At 42.1% G+C, this 16,813-nt stretch overlaps 3 protein-coding genes across 3 annotated transcripts in view; 1 reads left to right on the plus strand and 2 right to left on the minus strand.

Annotated features, from left to right (window-relative positions):
• Window positions 1-11,429, minus strand: part of strn3 (striatin, calmodulin binding protein 3) — a 25,154-nt gene extending 13,725 nt beyond the window's left edge. Inside the window, exon 1 of the mRNA XM_074691929.1 lies at window positions 10,859-11,429. Coding sequence (XP_074548030.1) covers window positions 10,859-11,125 — 267 coding nt within the window. The 5' untranslated portion in view covers window positions 11,126-11,429. The remainder of the gene's footprint in view (window positions 1-10,858) is intronic.
• A 795-nt stretch (window positions 11,430-12,224) lies between these two features.
• On the plus strand, window positions 12,225-15,148 carry ap4s1 (adaptor related protein complex 4 subunit sigma 1). The gene is made up of 6 exons (XM_074691290.1): window positions 12,225-12,473; window positions 12,768-12,920; window positions 12,999-13,085; window positions 13,202-13,270; window positions 13,363-13,374; window positions 13,738-15,148. The coding sequence occupies exons 2-6, from the start codon at window positions 12,783-12,785 to the stop codon at window positions 13,864-13,866; spliced, it is 435 nt and encodes a 144-aa protein (XP_074547391.1). The 5' UTR covers window positions 12,225-12,473; window positions 12,768-12,782; the 3' UTR covers window positions 13,867-15,148.
• Window positions 15,149-15,262: 114 nt separating this feature from the next.
• hectd1 (HECT domain containing 1) overlaps window positions 15,263-16,813 on the minus strand; it is a 33,257-nt gene continuing 31,706 nt past the window's right edge. Inside the window, exons 42-44 of the mRNA XM_074691291.1 lie at window positions 16,351-16,501; window positions 16,115-16,259; window positions 15,263-16,029 (exon numbers count right to left, since the gene is read on the minus strand). Of these exons, the coding sequence (XP_074547392.1) occupies window positions 15,892-16,029; window positions 16,115-16,259; window positions 16,351-16,501 (434 nt within the window). The 3' untranslated portion in view covers window positions 15,263-15,891. The remainder of the gene's footprint in view (window positions 16,030-16,114; window positions 16,260-16,350; window positions 16,502-16,813) is intronic.

A 16,813-nucleotide genomic window follows, 5' to 3' on the forward strand; every position in this document is an offset into this window, starting at 1 on the left:
TTGATTCTCAGGTTCAAACTTTATTAAAAAAGACACAACTGAGCTTGTTTTATTTTTCAGATGCTCTGAGTATAAAAGCTTCCTCGAGCTCCTGAAGACATTCTGCGAGTAAGCGTTTCACATCAGATCTCTTCTTTGAAGGTGTTTCACTGAAGGGTTGTTAAATCCAGCCGTGTGGATAAACTGCTTTCCAGCTGAGGATCTGGATTATAAATGCATCATTTCACTCCGCGGGAGTATCAGAGCCCCACTCTTTGTGGTGTTTTCAAACCATCTGAGCAGGAAAACAGCCGAGTTCTTCCTGTAGATCATTTATCGTGACGGAGCTTTTCACCAGACGTTTGCATACAGACGGGATATTTACACCCCTGTTACTCCTTGTCTGCAAAGTCATTCCTCGTCTGATCCTCCCACAGAGGCAGAACAGCGCTGTGTGTGTGTGTGTGAGAGAGTGTGTATGTTGTGCTCCTGCTGTGTGTTTACAAGCTGTGCCTCTCACACTTCTGTAACCCTGTAATGCAATGTGTAATCACACACCGGGATACATCAATGTGACGCCTTTTTGAGGTGCAGGGTACAAGTTTAAAGGTATAGTGATGGCAGAGTTGACAGGTTTGTGTTAAGGATGGATGTATATATATTGTGTTTTAATAAAGTCCACCAGCGTGCCCCTGGTGTCAGGTTTATTAAAAGTAGTATGATATATTTCAGATTATTTCCCCTGTGTTGAGCTATGAAGTGATGTACACCATATTCTGTGGAGAAAGCGTGTCGAGTAGTTCTCAGTTATTTAATTTATAAATGTCTGAATTATTTACAGTTTCTCTCTGAGTCAGATTTTTCACATTTTCGTGATGATTTTTTAACTTTATCAAAAAGCTGACAGAGGGCAGATAACAGGAAATGAGAAAGAAGAAAGTTGTTGAATGACATGTGACTTTTGAAGCAGAGTCCTGCACGGGTCCAATTTTGAAATCCGCGCCGCCCCAACCCGGGGACGTACAAACCCGCACCCGAACCGCAAACCAGCGCATCAGCCTGATTAGTACCGCAACCCGATCCGACCTGTTGAAACACGACCCGCAGCCCGACCCTTAACCTCATTTAAAGTAATCATTGTCTGAAAATTGTAAGGTATATCGCCATAGTTCAGATGCCAGTGAGTAAACGATGCACCTGAATGAAGCAACTCTTCCAATAAGAGCCTGACTTCAGCTCCATCATCAACCCTCTGTGATCTTCTCACATACAGCTGTAAAATTACTCGTTTTTTACCTTGAATGCTTTTAAACTTGTTATCTCTTAAAAGGACCTTAACATGTGTAATAGTAGACTTACTTTCGGTCCAGACTTAAGCGACGCTCAGCAGGTACGAGCTGTGATCATGTCACAACCATGGATGTATTAAAAGAACTGGATAGCGTGGCTATATGGTCACAGCCTTACAACCAGCTTACAACTAATGTTTTTATTTTATTGTATTTATTATCATTTTATATTAATTTTGATGTGTCAAACTAAAACCCACGACCCGACCCGCATGTTATTTTTTCCACCCAGATCCGAACCCAGGAAAAAAAGTTTTTAAAAACCACCCGCAAACCAGCTGTTTTTGCGGGTACCCGACCCAGTGCATGACTATGCCTTGAAGTCCTGAATCAAGGATGATACAGAAACAACAGGAAGTCCAAGGAAAGGTTTAATCTAAAAAGAACAGGGATAAAAAAGGATCGCCCACATGTTTTAAAAAGAGAAACAATATTTGAGTATTTAATTTAGCATTTGGGGAAAGTTGATGTCTCCCAAATTGAACTGACAATGGAGCGCTCCGTTTCTCTGCATCTCTGTGCAGTACTCCTCCAAAACACACGAGGGCAGTGTAGTCTGTATGACAGTCAGATTCACAGTTTGCTTTTTCAAAGTGACAAAAACTGAGCATTTTGTGTAGCACTGAAGCTAAAACATGATGCTGTCTGTAGCACAGCAAGTATCAGAAGGACGGATATGGAGGAAACAATGGAGATGTAGCATACGGCGATGTGCAGCGATTCCAAGAATGTTGGAAATAAAGGAAGCAATCACAGGGCTAGCAGCCCCCATTGTTTCAAAATACAGTGGGGTACCTTTCACATTTAAAACGACACAGTACCAATTTTTTGTACTTTTCTGTGTTTATGTGGTAATACATATGAACTTGTTTAACGGTAAAATCTCAAAGTTTTCAATTTAACATATTCATTGTTCAGTATATAAACTTGTAATGCTGTGTTCATGTCCAGTATGGAAAATTACCTACTCTTCCACTCCCACTCAGCCATAAGAATGCATTTAGGAAACCTAAACAGGGTAACGTTTGATTTTACGTAAACTGGACAAAGTTTTGTCAGTACCTATAAAAGTAAATTAAATCAGGCCATATAATATTTCAACTATGATCTGCAGTGTCCCGTGATTCTGAGATCAAAGTCAGACCGCCTGCTGTTGCTCCCCGTACAGCCTTTTTTTTCCTGCCGACACCTGACTGGTAAACAGTCCTGAGACTACAAACAGAAACCAGAGCAGTCCTCAAACTAAAATCCAGACCCCCTCCTCAAGTATGGATTCAATGTTATGCTGCGATCACAGCCATGCGGTGAGAGTTATAAGCAGAAAAAGTGGAATACCCCCACAGCCAGAGGCTCCAGACCCCCCTCCTTCAACCTGCAGACCTCCTGTCTCTCTGACCGACAAATGGAAGAACAGTGAGACAGGTGGGGTCGGTCCATCTGTCTGTCTGTGAGCAGCTGCTCCTGAAACCCTACACTGATGGAGGATGATGGCTATTTATACCCTGAGAGTGCTCTGCCAGGGTGTCCATGGCAACAGGGGGGACCAGAGGCAAACTGGGGGTTGAGACTTCTTCGAGTAAAGGTCCCCCTTCCTGAACCCCACACCTCTCCCCATACACAGAACTAAAAGAGAGACTAACTAACGCTCAGAGGGAAGGATTACGTAACAGACACACTATTTTAGCTGAGCTCTGATTGGCTGATTCTGTGACTGACAGCCACAGCAATACACCCTCCTACTCACCAGGGGCCGAGTACACAAAGTCAGTCAGTTGGTATGACCGAGTCTTTAACCAACCAAGCTGTACAATTCTCTCCTCTCCAATCAAAATACCTTGAAGGTATAGAAAACACAATCAGCAGTATAGAAAGCAGAACGTGTAAACTCAGAGTCGTGTTTGGACCATAGAAAGTTCTCAGACAGGGCTTAGCTACAGGTTGTAACTTTCAGCGCTAAGTGCCACATATAGTAACACCTAGGCTCAGTTTTTTCATTTCAGGATCACTGATGATAACAGACTCAGGTTAGATAGGTGTTTATCCAAGGAAAGCTCCTGATGTATTCTCTGAATGACCGTGAACAGACCGGTGATGTCATCGTTAGTCAGAAACTGTTACAGGAAGTCAATGATGACCCATGATTCTCTGCCACCTCTTCCACCATACATACAGTTCATTCTGTCAGATATATGGGGAGATTAACCAGCTGTTTACAGAGATCTTTGACATCTGTAACGAGCTGACACTGGGGGTCATTCTCCTCCTCCAGCTGTTTGTTGAATGTCAGCTGTCACTCTGTGCGTGTGTGTGTGTGTGTGTGTGGAGAAGCGTCAGTGAGTCCGACGTTGGGTTAATGTTTGCTGTGTCACTGCACTTTGAGCCAAAACTGCTGTACAGTGTTATCCATCCATGACGACAACATGAAGCTATTTTTAGACATTATTAATATTTAATGTAGTTTAGATGAAGCCTGTTATCCTCGCTGTACGTTAAAGCGCAGACCTCTGACGCAGGCTCTGGGAAATCATTGGAGCCTTTTGGGGACAAAAACCAGAACTTTTAGTGGACTCACTTTGATCCATGAAGGATTGTGGTGCAGACATTACAGCCTGTTTTCCTGCTGCAGGATGAAGACATCAGCTGGAAGATGTCCAAAACTGATGTTTTCTACACACAGATGAATCTAACAAAGGCCACACAAGAATAATGCTGATTATCAGCCGACTCAGGTATCCAGAGCTAACAGCTAGCATGAAAGACATTGAAAAGACCTCACCAGAACTAAGCTTTTCCAAGACTGTCTTAAGGACGATCTGTTTGAGCAGGTTGCAGTGACACCTGTGGCCATAAAAGGTAGTGTTTTGCGTGAATAAAAACAACCTCTTGTGAAAACTAAAACTCCGATGTGAAACTTAACGAATGCTAGACTCTTACCAAAGATGTGACTTTTACGAAGATCTGACTCTTTCTATGACTTGACTCTTTCAACGACTGACTCTTTCAATGGCTCGACTCTTCAAAGATCTGACTCTTTCTAAGACTTGACTCTTTCAATGGCTGACTCTTTCAATGACAACTCTTTCAATGGCTGACTCTTTCAATGACTCGACTCTTAAAAGATCTGACTCTTTCTAAGACTTGACTCTTTCAATGGCTGACTCTTTCAATGACAACTCTTTCAATGGCTGACTCTTTCAATGGCTCGACTCTTCAAAGATCTGACTCTTTCTAAGACTTGACTCTTTCAATGGCTGACTCTTTCAATGACAACTCTTTCAATGGCTGACTCTTTCAATGACTCGACTCTTAAAAGATCTGACTCCTTCAAAGACATGACTCTGACAAAGTGTGACTCTCTCAAAGACTTGGCCCTTTTTTAGAAGTGACTCTTTCAAAGACGTGACTCCTACGAAGACATGACTCTTATTAGGATGTGAATCTTTCAATGGCTGACTCTTTCAATGACAACTCTTTCAACGACTGACTCTTTCAATGACTCGACTCTTAAAAGATGTGACTCCTTCAAAGACGTGACACTTTCAAAGACCTGACTCTTATGAAGACATGACTCTTATTAAGATGTGACCCTTTCAAAGACATGACTCTTACAAAGGGTGGCTCTCTCTTAAAGACGTGACTCTTGTGAAGATATTACTCTTAAGAAGACGTGACTCTTGTTAAGTCGTGACACTTTCAAAGACGTGACTTGTACAAAGTAAGATTTTGTACAATAGGTGGCTCTTTCAAAGACATGACTGTTTTGAAGATGTGACTCTTACAAAGACGTGACTCTTGCTAAGATGTGACACTTTAAAGACTTGACACTTTCAAAGACCTGATTCTAGCACAGTTGCAACATGAGTCTTGCAAGACAAATGTGACTCGACTCCCCAGGAAGGCATGACTCTAACAAAGACGTACCTCTTACGAAGACGCAACCCGATTTATTCCTTATTCCTTATGAAGACTTGACTCTGGAGACGACATGATCCTCCAAAGACATCCATCTTTAGAAGTAAACATCAAGAATTGCCCTTATTTTTATCACTGCTTTTCTTTTTTCTAGACAACTTTATGGAGGATGTAACACAACAAAGTAATCTATATTTTAGACATGCACAGATCGATCGGTCAACTGATCAATTAGTGCTAATTTCCTTAATTTGGGGGATTGGTGATCGGCCCATCCTTACATATGAAACTGATCTCATATACCTACGGGAAGGTCTGACAGCCAGCCATTGTTGCTTTTTGCTCTGAGACCCAAAACTTAGGACACGTTCGTTTATTGGTTGTCCAAGTTAAAAGATAACAATTTTATTGTTTCACAGGTATTGTTCAATGATTTTCAACAAGATAAGATTGGAAATTTGAAGGTATATGCTGTCAGTGATAAAAAATAAAATCGGTATTGGCAGTCAGGCTTTTTAAAGATCGGTTATCAGCCAGAGACTTGTGATCGGTGCACTCTTACTATTTATATTTGTCCACTGCGCTTGTTTGCAATGCAAACTTTGTAAACTCAATCTGCAGGCCAACATTTTGTGGGACTCTTGGTGTACATACCACTAATGGATTCTTTTCTCTTGGAAATAAACCTGTCCCATTTAAAAATAATCAAAATATGACACTGATAATCTCATTTTAAATTGAGGATAATAAACAAAAATATAAAACTGAGACTATTTAAAATTTAAAAGTCCTCACAGGGCCTTTGGGTTGAAAATCATTTGTTCTGTTATTCTCCATCCTGACTGATCTCAGAGCAGCTGGAGGCGTCGCTCTGGCTGTACACCTGTTGAATTTCAACAACATGAATTAGGACTAATGTGAATGTGATCCCGAGGTCTAAACACTGAGTGTCTGTCTCTTAGCAGGCCGTTCATTTAGAGCTGAAGAGCTTAGAGCTGAGGTCACACTGCCCCTCCCGGCCCGTGCACCTGGTGAGCATGAATCAAGTGCTCCTCAGGGAGTGTGAGTGAGGTCAGAACGCAGGGTGATGATGATGGTGAAGAAGGGGAGGTGTGTGTGGAGTGAGCTCACTGGCCCAGATTTACCAGGATGACATATCAGGCGGGCTAAGCGGGGGTCTTGAGGGCCATTTCTTTGAACAACTGTGTCATTAACACACACATGAGCGTGCCGACACACTACTATAAATCAAAGGTCACATCAGTCTTTAAATAATTACTTATTAATAACCATCAAGATAACACAGTTTCAACTTCATAACACCACCTCAGTCATCTTTCACTGACAGGCAGTTGAACCTCGCTGCGTAGTTGTTCATGTGTGTGAACGTGCGTGCCTGTGTAAGTGTGTTGCAGTTATTTCGGGACAGTCTACTTTTAGTGTCCAGCTGGGATCGGGCTGCCAGAGCATGGCCCAGTAGGCCAGGACGCCTAATTACAGCCTGCCGTCCAAGAAGCACCCCCCCCTATCCCTTATTAACAAAACACAGAGTCACTACAGCACCGCAGATACGCATTAGCTTCAGAGTTCATCACTGCTCAGCATCTTTCCTTTGGACCAAAGCAGGAAGTCGAGGCTCGTGATGTCTCCTCACATCCTGCAGCTCACTGTAATGGCAGCAGACACACACTCAGCATCAATGTTTAACAGCTTAGATCCTTTTAACAAGCAGAGATCATAAAATACATCTGTTGCTGCTTCCTGTGGAGCTCCAGCTTCACTCCTGCTATGTTTTTACTGTGAAATCACCTGTTTCAACACAACACACAGTTCAGTGTGTACACAGAGGTGAGGGGGAGACTTTCTGATAAAGCCATGTTTAACATACAGGACGATCTGCTCAGTTTACACAGCAAACACAGGGATTTGAACCTGAACACATGTCAGGATTCAGCAGAAACAACACATCACAAATCCCAAATTTAAACTCTTTTCAAGGACTGGACTCTTTATTCCTCCAGGAGACCCCTCCGGTGTTTTCCTTCAGCTCTCTAAATCCTCTCCAAACCTAATCACAGGTACTTTCCGGGAATATTTTCTTTGAGTTTCCTCCTCAGATTAGGCAAATTAGACCAATCGGGGATTAAAAAGCGTGTGTGTGTTTGTGTGTGTGTGATATGAGATGGGATTTTGAACAACAGCACAGTCATGGTGATGTTTCTTTGGATTTAATGTTGTATAACCATGATGTTCGGATGTCAGACGACAAACATTAGTAAGTAAAGGAAGCTGGTCTGTGAGGAGCTGTTTGATACAAAATTTTAGGAAAAAGTCTCAAATCAATCATGATTTAGACGCTTTTGATGACTGGCTTCAATCATCTCAGCCATCCTTGACCTTTGACCCTCGTAAAATCATACAGATTGGAGACATCAGTTAAAGTTGTGAAACTTTTTAACTTCCTGTGCAGTTTACAGGTGCTGATGCTGCTTTAAGGACAAATGTTTCCATCTGGTTTATTATGTTCTATGACTCTTTCACAACTTTACAAGTGTGTAACGTAATGCATCATCAGCTGATCACATTTTGTGCTTATTCTTAAGAAAAATATGATCCTCACACTGTTTCTCCTGAGTTCAGAGTATTTGGGAGAGTCAAAACAAATGGGGTTAAAGTGGATTCTTCTCAGCCTCAGGTAGCTGGAAGCAGCAGGGGAATTAATCCAGACACAGTTCATGGAAAATGAGGTGATGTTACCCTGGTTGAAAGAGAATCCAGGAGATGTTATGAACAGGGCTTAGTTTGGTTCACTGACTCATCGTAGAGGACGAATATTTGTGAGTAATTTTTAAGTTACACTGCTGGACTCAACTGTACCTGCATGCATGATGTGGAGGGAAAAGCTGGGCAACATTAGACGCAACCTTTAATGGAATTAGGTCACAAATGCAGCCTTTATCCTGGGATTGAAAGAGATTTGCGAGGGCAATATGACGTTTAAACTAAACTTTAACTTCAAAACAAAACCCTTCCCTCTTAGACTTGTTCAAAAAGTAAAAGCACACCTCTCTGACCCGATGTATTGATAAGGGACTTCCTCAGAATTCACTGCCTCTCCTATTTACAACCTCCCCTCCTACAGTTAATGCAACAGGCAGGAATGTGGACACCTTGGCGCATTTGTTCTCCGGCAGGCAGTTCTTATCAGGAGCTCTGATGGAGTCATACTGAAGGCATCCAGTGTCACACCGCAACAAGTCAGAGCAGAGCAAACAGTGTGTTCTGAGAGCCTGTTATTACACACACACACACACACACACACACTCACACAGCCAGCAGCCTCCTCTTCAGCTCGCCTGCTGAAGGGTGTGTTATGACAAAGACATGAACTGTCCAACATTTCACACATTTCAGCACTTCACTGTTACACACACACACATATATCATGGATCATGAAGTCAAAGTCCACACTTTTAAAACCTTTACAAGACTTCTACAATACTGTAACAATATGACTGATAAAAAAAGTAATCAGTGAGTCAAACTATAGGAAACAAAATAATTGAATAAAACAATTCTTTATTGTCCACCAGGTGGAAAATTGCCGTTGGCTCTCCTGCACAAGAGACAGACAGCACTAAAACACAAACATTGTCACACATTAAAAATAAAATAAAATAAATTTACTTTAGTTTTGTTGCAAACAGACCTCAACAACACCTACTTGTTAATGAATGATGACGACTAAATGATGTTAGGCTGCCAAGCAACACTTTTAAAACCAAGCCAATGTGTCGTAAACACATGAAGCTTGCCGAAAATCTGAGACAAAGACAATCTAAGACCTTAATTCCCTTAAATTTTAATTTGAGACCTCCAGAGAAAATGTAGAAACCCAATCTACACTGACATGCACCAGATAAATATGATAAAGCTCCAAATGGGGAGTATTGACAATTTCTGCTGGTGAATTTCTTAATGTTTGCCATTGCATTACAGGATGATGTAGCCATTTATCGAATCACTGATGCTTTGATTCAATAATCACACAGTGGTCCTTCAGTCTGTGTACATTGCTCAGTCAGTACAGTATTCCTCAACAAGTCAAATTTCTTTGAGCAGCAGACAATGCGGCTATGCCACATTCAGTAACCTGATATAACCAAACTTACAAGGTCTATATGGGTGAAATCGACTTGTGTATGCAAAATAAAGACTTTTCAAACACACCAGTACTTCAGTCTAAAACATGCTTGTTTTGTTGGGCCCAGTTGTTGATCGGGTAGCTACATTAGCAAGCAGCAAAGCTACCTGTGCTTAGCTACAGTGACAAACCAAAATGGCTGAACACACATAATAGCTGACAGTCAGCTGTTGTAACTTATTCTTTATACCCATTGACTTCACGTATACAATTAAATCTTTCAGTGTTGTTATAGCATGGTGTGACAACTGGGTCAAAAGTTAAAGGGGTAAAGTGACAACACCAGCTAACTAAATGCTAGGTTACGTTTGACAGGGCTCCAAGCTATTAGCTGAAGCCATTAGCGTATTCCGCTATTCAAGCTTTAAGCTTTGAGGATATAACGTGGACCGTTAGAGGTTGATAGTACGTTTGAATTCAAGAAATAGTGACTGTAAACGTTGTTAGTAATGACCACTGTGGCAAACTTTGATCAAAGTTGAATCTTTTCAGCGCTACAAAGCTATATGCTAGCTATAGACAAGCTAACGGTAAGGTTCCGCTATTTCTGCCCCGACCCGTTAGCCTAGCCAGCTCGGTTGTATGACGCTAAAGTTAGCATAACATTCGTTACTTTAGATTCATTTGTTAAGGAAAGGTTATTGAATCAAGGTAATGATCATAGATCACTACACCTTGACTTGTTATACCCGGACCGGATTCTCTAAGCGAGTTTGGAGACTTTCCTAACACACAGTTTTACGTTCGTGAAACTTTGTCCATCTGAGAAAAAGCAAAAACTGACGTTTTCATTGCGTTTATTCTGTCCAGGTCACACAAGACAAGGTCCTAATCCAAAACCCCAATACCCAAGCTTTCCAGCGTTTGACCAAATTTTTCAAAAGAGGCTCTTGACTCTTCATGACACATCTCAGATTTGTCACACCTTAATTCAATTCATGACAATGAACGTTAGGGCGATGACACTGTTTTATATTGTACATACACCGGGTCTCGATTCTCAACTACAGTATCCAGACTTTTCAGAGCTAGACCAAATTCTTCCAGAGCAACCACAGACCATTTAAACACTGCTCCCAATCTGTGAAATATATGTTCCGTTTGACAGATGAAAACGGAGATTTCCTGCTTAGAATAATAACTTGGTTATCAAACCTATCCATAACAAACAAATCGGAAGCTCCAAATCATATACTAACTTCAGAATGGTCATTAGGCTGTAAATAAACGTTAGCTTATAGTACAATGCTTGTGGACTTAAACCATAGGGGGAACAGACAACGGTGCTAATAAAAGTTAAAGAGGTAGAGTGATCTCCTTTCTATCACGGTTTGCTGGAAAGCGTCCCCGATTGTTGTTGTTGTTGGCAGGGGTTAGTCGGATTGGTATTCAGTGCTAAGCTAATTGTGCTAACCTGGAGCTCGGCCCTCTCCACTTCCCAGTGCGCCCTCTCCATCTCGAACCGGGCCCACTCATGCTGGATGTAGTGTAGGATGCCGGGGATGGTATACTGCTGCTGCGGCCGGGGCAGCTCGTCTGGCTGGTGCGGCACCATGACTCCTCCACCGCCGCCTCCGATCGGCTGATTAGCGTTGCTATTGCTCCCCTGCTGCTGCTGCGGCGGCGGAGGCTGTCTCTGGGTGCCAGCTCCAACCCCTCCTCCGCCGGGGTGCTCGTCCATTTTTTTCTCTTTTTTTTTCCTCTTTTCTTTTTTTTTCTTTTTTAGAAAAGTAGAAGGAAAGTCCCAGGCAGCAAAGGTCCACTAAAGGATCCCCTTCCCCCCTGAAGCCCGTGTGTCCACTCCGTGTTTGTCACGCCGGTTCCGCCGCGGTGTGTGAGGCTGGATGCCCCCGGAGGGCTGAGGTGAGTGCGGCTGATTGCGGACGCGGTGTTTGGATGTGGATCTATCCGGCCGCCATTACTGCTCTCTCGCTCTCCCTGGATGCAATGAGGGAGAACCCATCCGCGCTGCATGATGGGAAAACCTGCCTTTTCCCCTGTCATCCAAATACACAATGTATGATTCAGGAGACAAGAAGAACGTAGGATATTAAAACTCTGTGTGGATTCACAGTCCCAGGTTAAGAACAGATTCCCAATATGTAAAATTCATCTCCCAGATTGTACGGGTTTTTTTTTATATATCTCTGGAGTAATAAATAAGTAATTTTAGAAAAAATATTGGCTTCCCATATTTATTTGTGTTTAGGACGTGACTAAATAGTAAATAATAACAAATCGATGCGATGTTGCTGTCACTTATTGGTTTAATTTCACAAAATATACTCACATAGACAAAAAGAAAGAGCCAATACAGAATGAAGCCTCTTCTTTGATTACAACGAAATTAAACATGGAGTTTTTGTAACAGTGACGCCACCCACTGGTCACATCAACAAATTACAGTAGCTGAATGTAACTACAACCGAAAACAAAACCAGAAGCACCCATTTCACACATCACAGAAATAGTTAAAAGCTGACATTACTATGTGTAAAGTGAGTGTTCATATTTGAACGTCAGATTTGGCAGAAAATAAAGGACATTATTATTATTATTATTATTATTATTATTATTATTATTATTATTATTATTATTATTATTATATGTGTAATTTTATTTAAGGAAGTGCTGATGACGCATGTTGTCAAACGTTTTTTTTTTTTAACTCTGAGGTTTGATAAGATTAGATTTACCAGTAGACATTTTTTCCTCATTGAAAATTCTCGGAGTTTTAGAAGCTCTGACTCACCACCTGAACGCACCGGTGGGGACCTCCACTGAGCATGCGCTAAAAATGCTTACATTTCTAGCTAGCTTGAAAAGTGTCATCTCCTGTTGGTTTTAATGTCATGTAAATGTAACCTAGTTGTAATTTGATTAAGAGATTATGAATGGCTACCTCTCCTCTATTTTCACGAACAAAATATGTTTTTAAAATAAGATAACATCCCTTATCTTTCGTTTGTTGTTGTTGTCTTTGGCCTGTGAAATGGGATTCATGTAGCGACTGTTCAGTTAGGCGGCTGGTAAGTCAGTTAAAATCTTCGTTGTAACCATAATGTGACACGTTTTAACGGGAAAGTCAAATTTGTGAAGTATTTCGACATGTTATTGACGCTTATTAACAGTTTGTTATATGACTACGAGAATATGCTACCTTCAAGTGTTGCTCGGACATTGCAGTTAACGAGACCCTGGACGCGACTTCCGTTATGTGTTGAAGATATTTCTGCACATTGGAGCGAAAAGTGATGAAAAATTGACACTTAAACTTTTATATGGTTTATGGATGATCCGTTTGTGTGACTGTGTCTGTGCAGGTGGCTGATCTCAGGATGATAAAGTTCATACTGATGGTGAACCGGCAGGGTCAGACCAGACTGTCCAGGTATTATACACCTGTGGAGCTGAGCAGGAGAGCTCTGCTGGAGGCCGACGTGGTCCGCTGCTGCCTGAGCCGCAAGAAGGATCAGGTGACCCTTTCTTTCTGCTCACCTGTCCGTCCTATTAGGTATATGATCATAGTAACATCAGTGTTGTGTCTGTTTCAGTGTTCTTTTGTGGAGTACAAAGACTTCAAGCTGGTGTACCGTCAGTATGCTGCTCTGTACATTGTAGTTGGAGTCACAGACAGTGAGGTAAGAGACACACCTGCACAGCTACAAATAAATGTAACAAAATTGGATCCTAAAAGAACATGCATAAGTTTGAGGAATGACATCTTTAAATATATTGTTGTCTTTTGTCTCTGCAGAATGAGCTGTCTGTCTACGAGCTTGTTCATAATTTTGTGGAAGTTTTGGATAAATATTTCAGCCGGGTGGTGAGTTCAGATCAAACTCTTGAGGATATCACAGCATCAGTTTCAGTAAAGGGGCATTCTGTCATTATTTGTGTCTATTTGTGTCTCTGCAGAGCGAGCTGGATGTATCCTTTCATCTGAACTGCCTCCCTCCATGAGATTTGTGTCATCAGTCTGTCATGACTCTTTTTTTTAGCTTTAAATTCACAAAACCTAAGATAAATTTTACTTGAAGAAGCGGAAGGACTACCATTTCTTACTGTGCACATATTTATTGAAGTCCACACAAAAAAATATTTGGCAAAGAACAGAGCAGAACAATTCTGGTTTGGTGTCACATATACTTTGCCAGTAAAGGCAGGTTCACCAATCAGTGATGTCACAAATTGAGCAAATCTCTTGTCCCTCTCCCTTAATTCTTATTTAACTTTTTAAATATATCATCAGATCAGCTGGTCTTTGTTTCTTTGACTCCATCCCCTCATCAGATCATGTTCAACCTGGACCGAGTCCACATCATCCTGGACGAGATGATCCAGAACGGACACATCGTGGAGACCAACAAAAGCCGGATCCTTGCACCGCTAACCGCATTGGACAAGATGGCAGACAGCTGAGACATAGAGACAAACAGGAAGTGATGCCCCAAGCTTTTCAGAGGGACTGTGTGCAGAGAGGCACTGTAATGTCTTGGTGTAAAGGTGCCAAAAAAGGGAACGTCAGCTCCTACTGTTGGGCAATCAGGAGCAGGATGAGTTCTCCACACGTCACAGCCTCAGCTTCAATCTGATGGACACATATGAAGAAGCTTTTTATATTTCATTATTGTAAGTCTGTATAAAATCAGGATCAACTCCTACAGCAATAAAAGGGAGAAACAAAAGCAAAACTTGTCAAATTGGTCCGTAAAGATAAACTTGGAAATTCCTATTTCAGTCAACTCCTACTTTATGTTCCTTTCCTTGTCTCCTCTTCTTGTGTCCTACTCCTTGCAGGGTTTGTGAAGAATAAATGTGCAGCTTTGAACCGGTTAAGAGTAAAATTGAAGGAGAGACAGCTCAAACATACGTCACATTGTTTCAGCCCAACATGTTCTTTTTGTTTCCATGTTTAAGGTTTTAAAGAGGGGGTATTATGCTTAACAAGATCGTAAACATGGATATATATCACATGAAGATCTCCTACTGGTGTATAGCATGTTAGCGGGGCGGGCCTCAAACACCAAGGTCTGCCCATAGCTCCTCCTCTAAAGAGGGCTGATCAATCAGATGGAAGGGGGTTTGAGGAGCTGAAAGCCTTAAAGAAACAGCAGCTCAAATTAAGCGTTTAAGGCAAAGACTAAAATAAGGTTTATTTTAGTAAATAACACTGTTGTGAAAAAAATAAGGATTTATTCAAGCTGAAAATCATACAAAGCTACTACTGGGGTACTAGAAGAACATTTTTAAACCTAAAAAAAAAAAACCCTATACCCCCTCTTTAAGTTCCATTTGTGACATCAAATCAGTTTTCCTCGAATGTCACAGGATTGGATATTAATGATTGCTGTCCAGCTATGGATGTGCAGTTCTGCTTTTTAGGGTATGACAGTAGAAAATTCTGACAGTTGGGGTCTCAATGATCAGATCTAGTGAGAGGAAATGAAGTCATCTACTAGAGATGATGTTTACATCAGGACAGATTCACATGAAATATTGAAATTTTTGGTTAACTCTGGGTGTTTTGTAAATTAAAAACAAAAAATAATGTTGAAATTTTCTGGATCATCTTCGATTTGAATCTCTTTTGTAAAAAAAAAAGCAGCAGCACAGGTCTGTTAAACTGTACAGGTCTCCACTTACATATATCCAGCTTCTATCTGCCCCCTGCTGGCCACTTTGTAGAGGTGAACCTCATCAACACACCACAGGACTCGTCTTTACTTCATACTTTGCAAACATTTTAATGATTATTTTTTTGAAGCATACACATTTGAAAATATCTGTTTACCTCAAACTGCAACTTGAGTTAAATAAATGTTTATAATATACAAAGAAAATACAAGGAGAGCAGAGCTTTTACATTTGTTTTCTTCTCTTCACATGTGCCTCGCACACAGCCAGTGTTTGTCTCTACAGCTTCATGTAAAAGAACACCAAATGCACTCCGACCTTTGACCTCTACAGCCGGTCTGAAACAACCCAAAAACTGTCGCACACACACACGGAAACAAAAAGCAATAAAACAAAATAAAAACAAAAAGAGGAGGAGGAGGGGAATGATTGTTTGAAACTGAAAACAGAAGCTACGAGTCAAACCAGGCACTAAACTGAGGACAGACAGTAGGAGGAGGAGAGGGAACACACACACACACACACACGCACGCGCACACACACCCACGCACAAACACGCAGCAGCTCATGTGAGGATGACGACGGAGATGAAGGAGACGAGGTAAGGAGGCAGCGGTTAAGGATGTGATTTTATTCTGCAACATAAACCCTCCTCTTCGTCCTCCAGCAGGCGGTCAGTCGCTCAGTCAGTCAGCCAGCTGGCTTTTGATTGGCTGGCTGAACTGTCAATCACGCGGCGGCGGGTGGCGACACGGACTCTTGGAGCATGCTCAGTGTGGCGGGCGGTGGCGGCAGAGGAAGAGGAGGCGGTCAGTTGAGGTGGAAGCCTTTCTCCATTGTGGCGGCTAACAGACGCTCCCTCATGATGTCCTCAGAGGAATATTCTGGAAGCTTCAGGTAGTGAACGCATGTGTTGACTGATGGGTAACTTGAGTCTGTGGCGTCCACCTGAGAGAGGAGAGGGAAGCAGCCAATCAGATTCACCGACCATAAAACGACTTTTCAGGCAGGGAGAAATCAAGCTCTGCTTTACCTTCCTGACGATGGTGAGGCGGGGGTGCAGGTTGGCGAGCCCACCAGGGGGCAGCGTGGAGCAGCCGGTGGTGAACTGCAGGAACGCTTTCCTCTCATCAGACGACATCCCGCAGAGGACTCTGACAAACCGCAGGAAGCCAGGGCTGAGGGGGCAGAGCCAGAGCATCAGCATTAGACTGGGTTCAAACCTGAACTGTTAGTTAACAGACACACACACCTGTCCACGTGACTCACCTGTCTCTGGTGTAACCTAGCTTTGGCTCTGTGTAGTTGATGATGTCATCAGCAGTCCAGGAAGGTGATTGGTTACCGCAGAGGATCATCTGGACCTCCTTATGGCTGAAGGAGCTCAACTTCTCCATCGGGAACACTCGATTAAAACCCTCTGAGGAGAGAGGAAGCAAGGAAAGAAGCAAGGAGATGATTGAGCAAACAATACAAGGACATGAGGTAACAAGAGGGGAGGGAAGAGAACAGAAGAGGAAAGGAAACAAGGAAAAGAAGTAAAGGGAGGGAGGACACAGGGGATGGAACAGGAGACCAGAGGAAGCAAGGAAAAAGAAAGACAGATGAGGAAACAAGGAAAGAGTTGAGTAGATAAAAGGAAAGGAAACAAGGGAGTAGAGGTTACAAGGAAAGTATGGAGGAAACAAAATTGGGGAAGAGAATAAAAAAGAAAGGAGAGAGAGAAGAGAGG

The sequence above is a fragment of the Halichoeres trimaculatus genome, unplaced genomic scaffold, assembly GCF_033239565.1.
Source record: "Halichoeres trimaculatus isolate MK-OKI-2021-1 unplaced genomic scaffold, fHalTri1.1 fHalTri1_scaffold_17, whole genome shotgun sequence".
Lineage (NCBI taxonomy): Eukaryota > Metazoa > Chordata > Actinopteri > Labriformes > Labridae > Halichoeres > Halichoeres trimaculatus.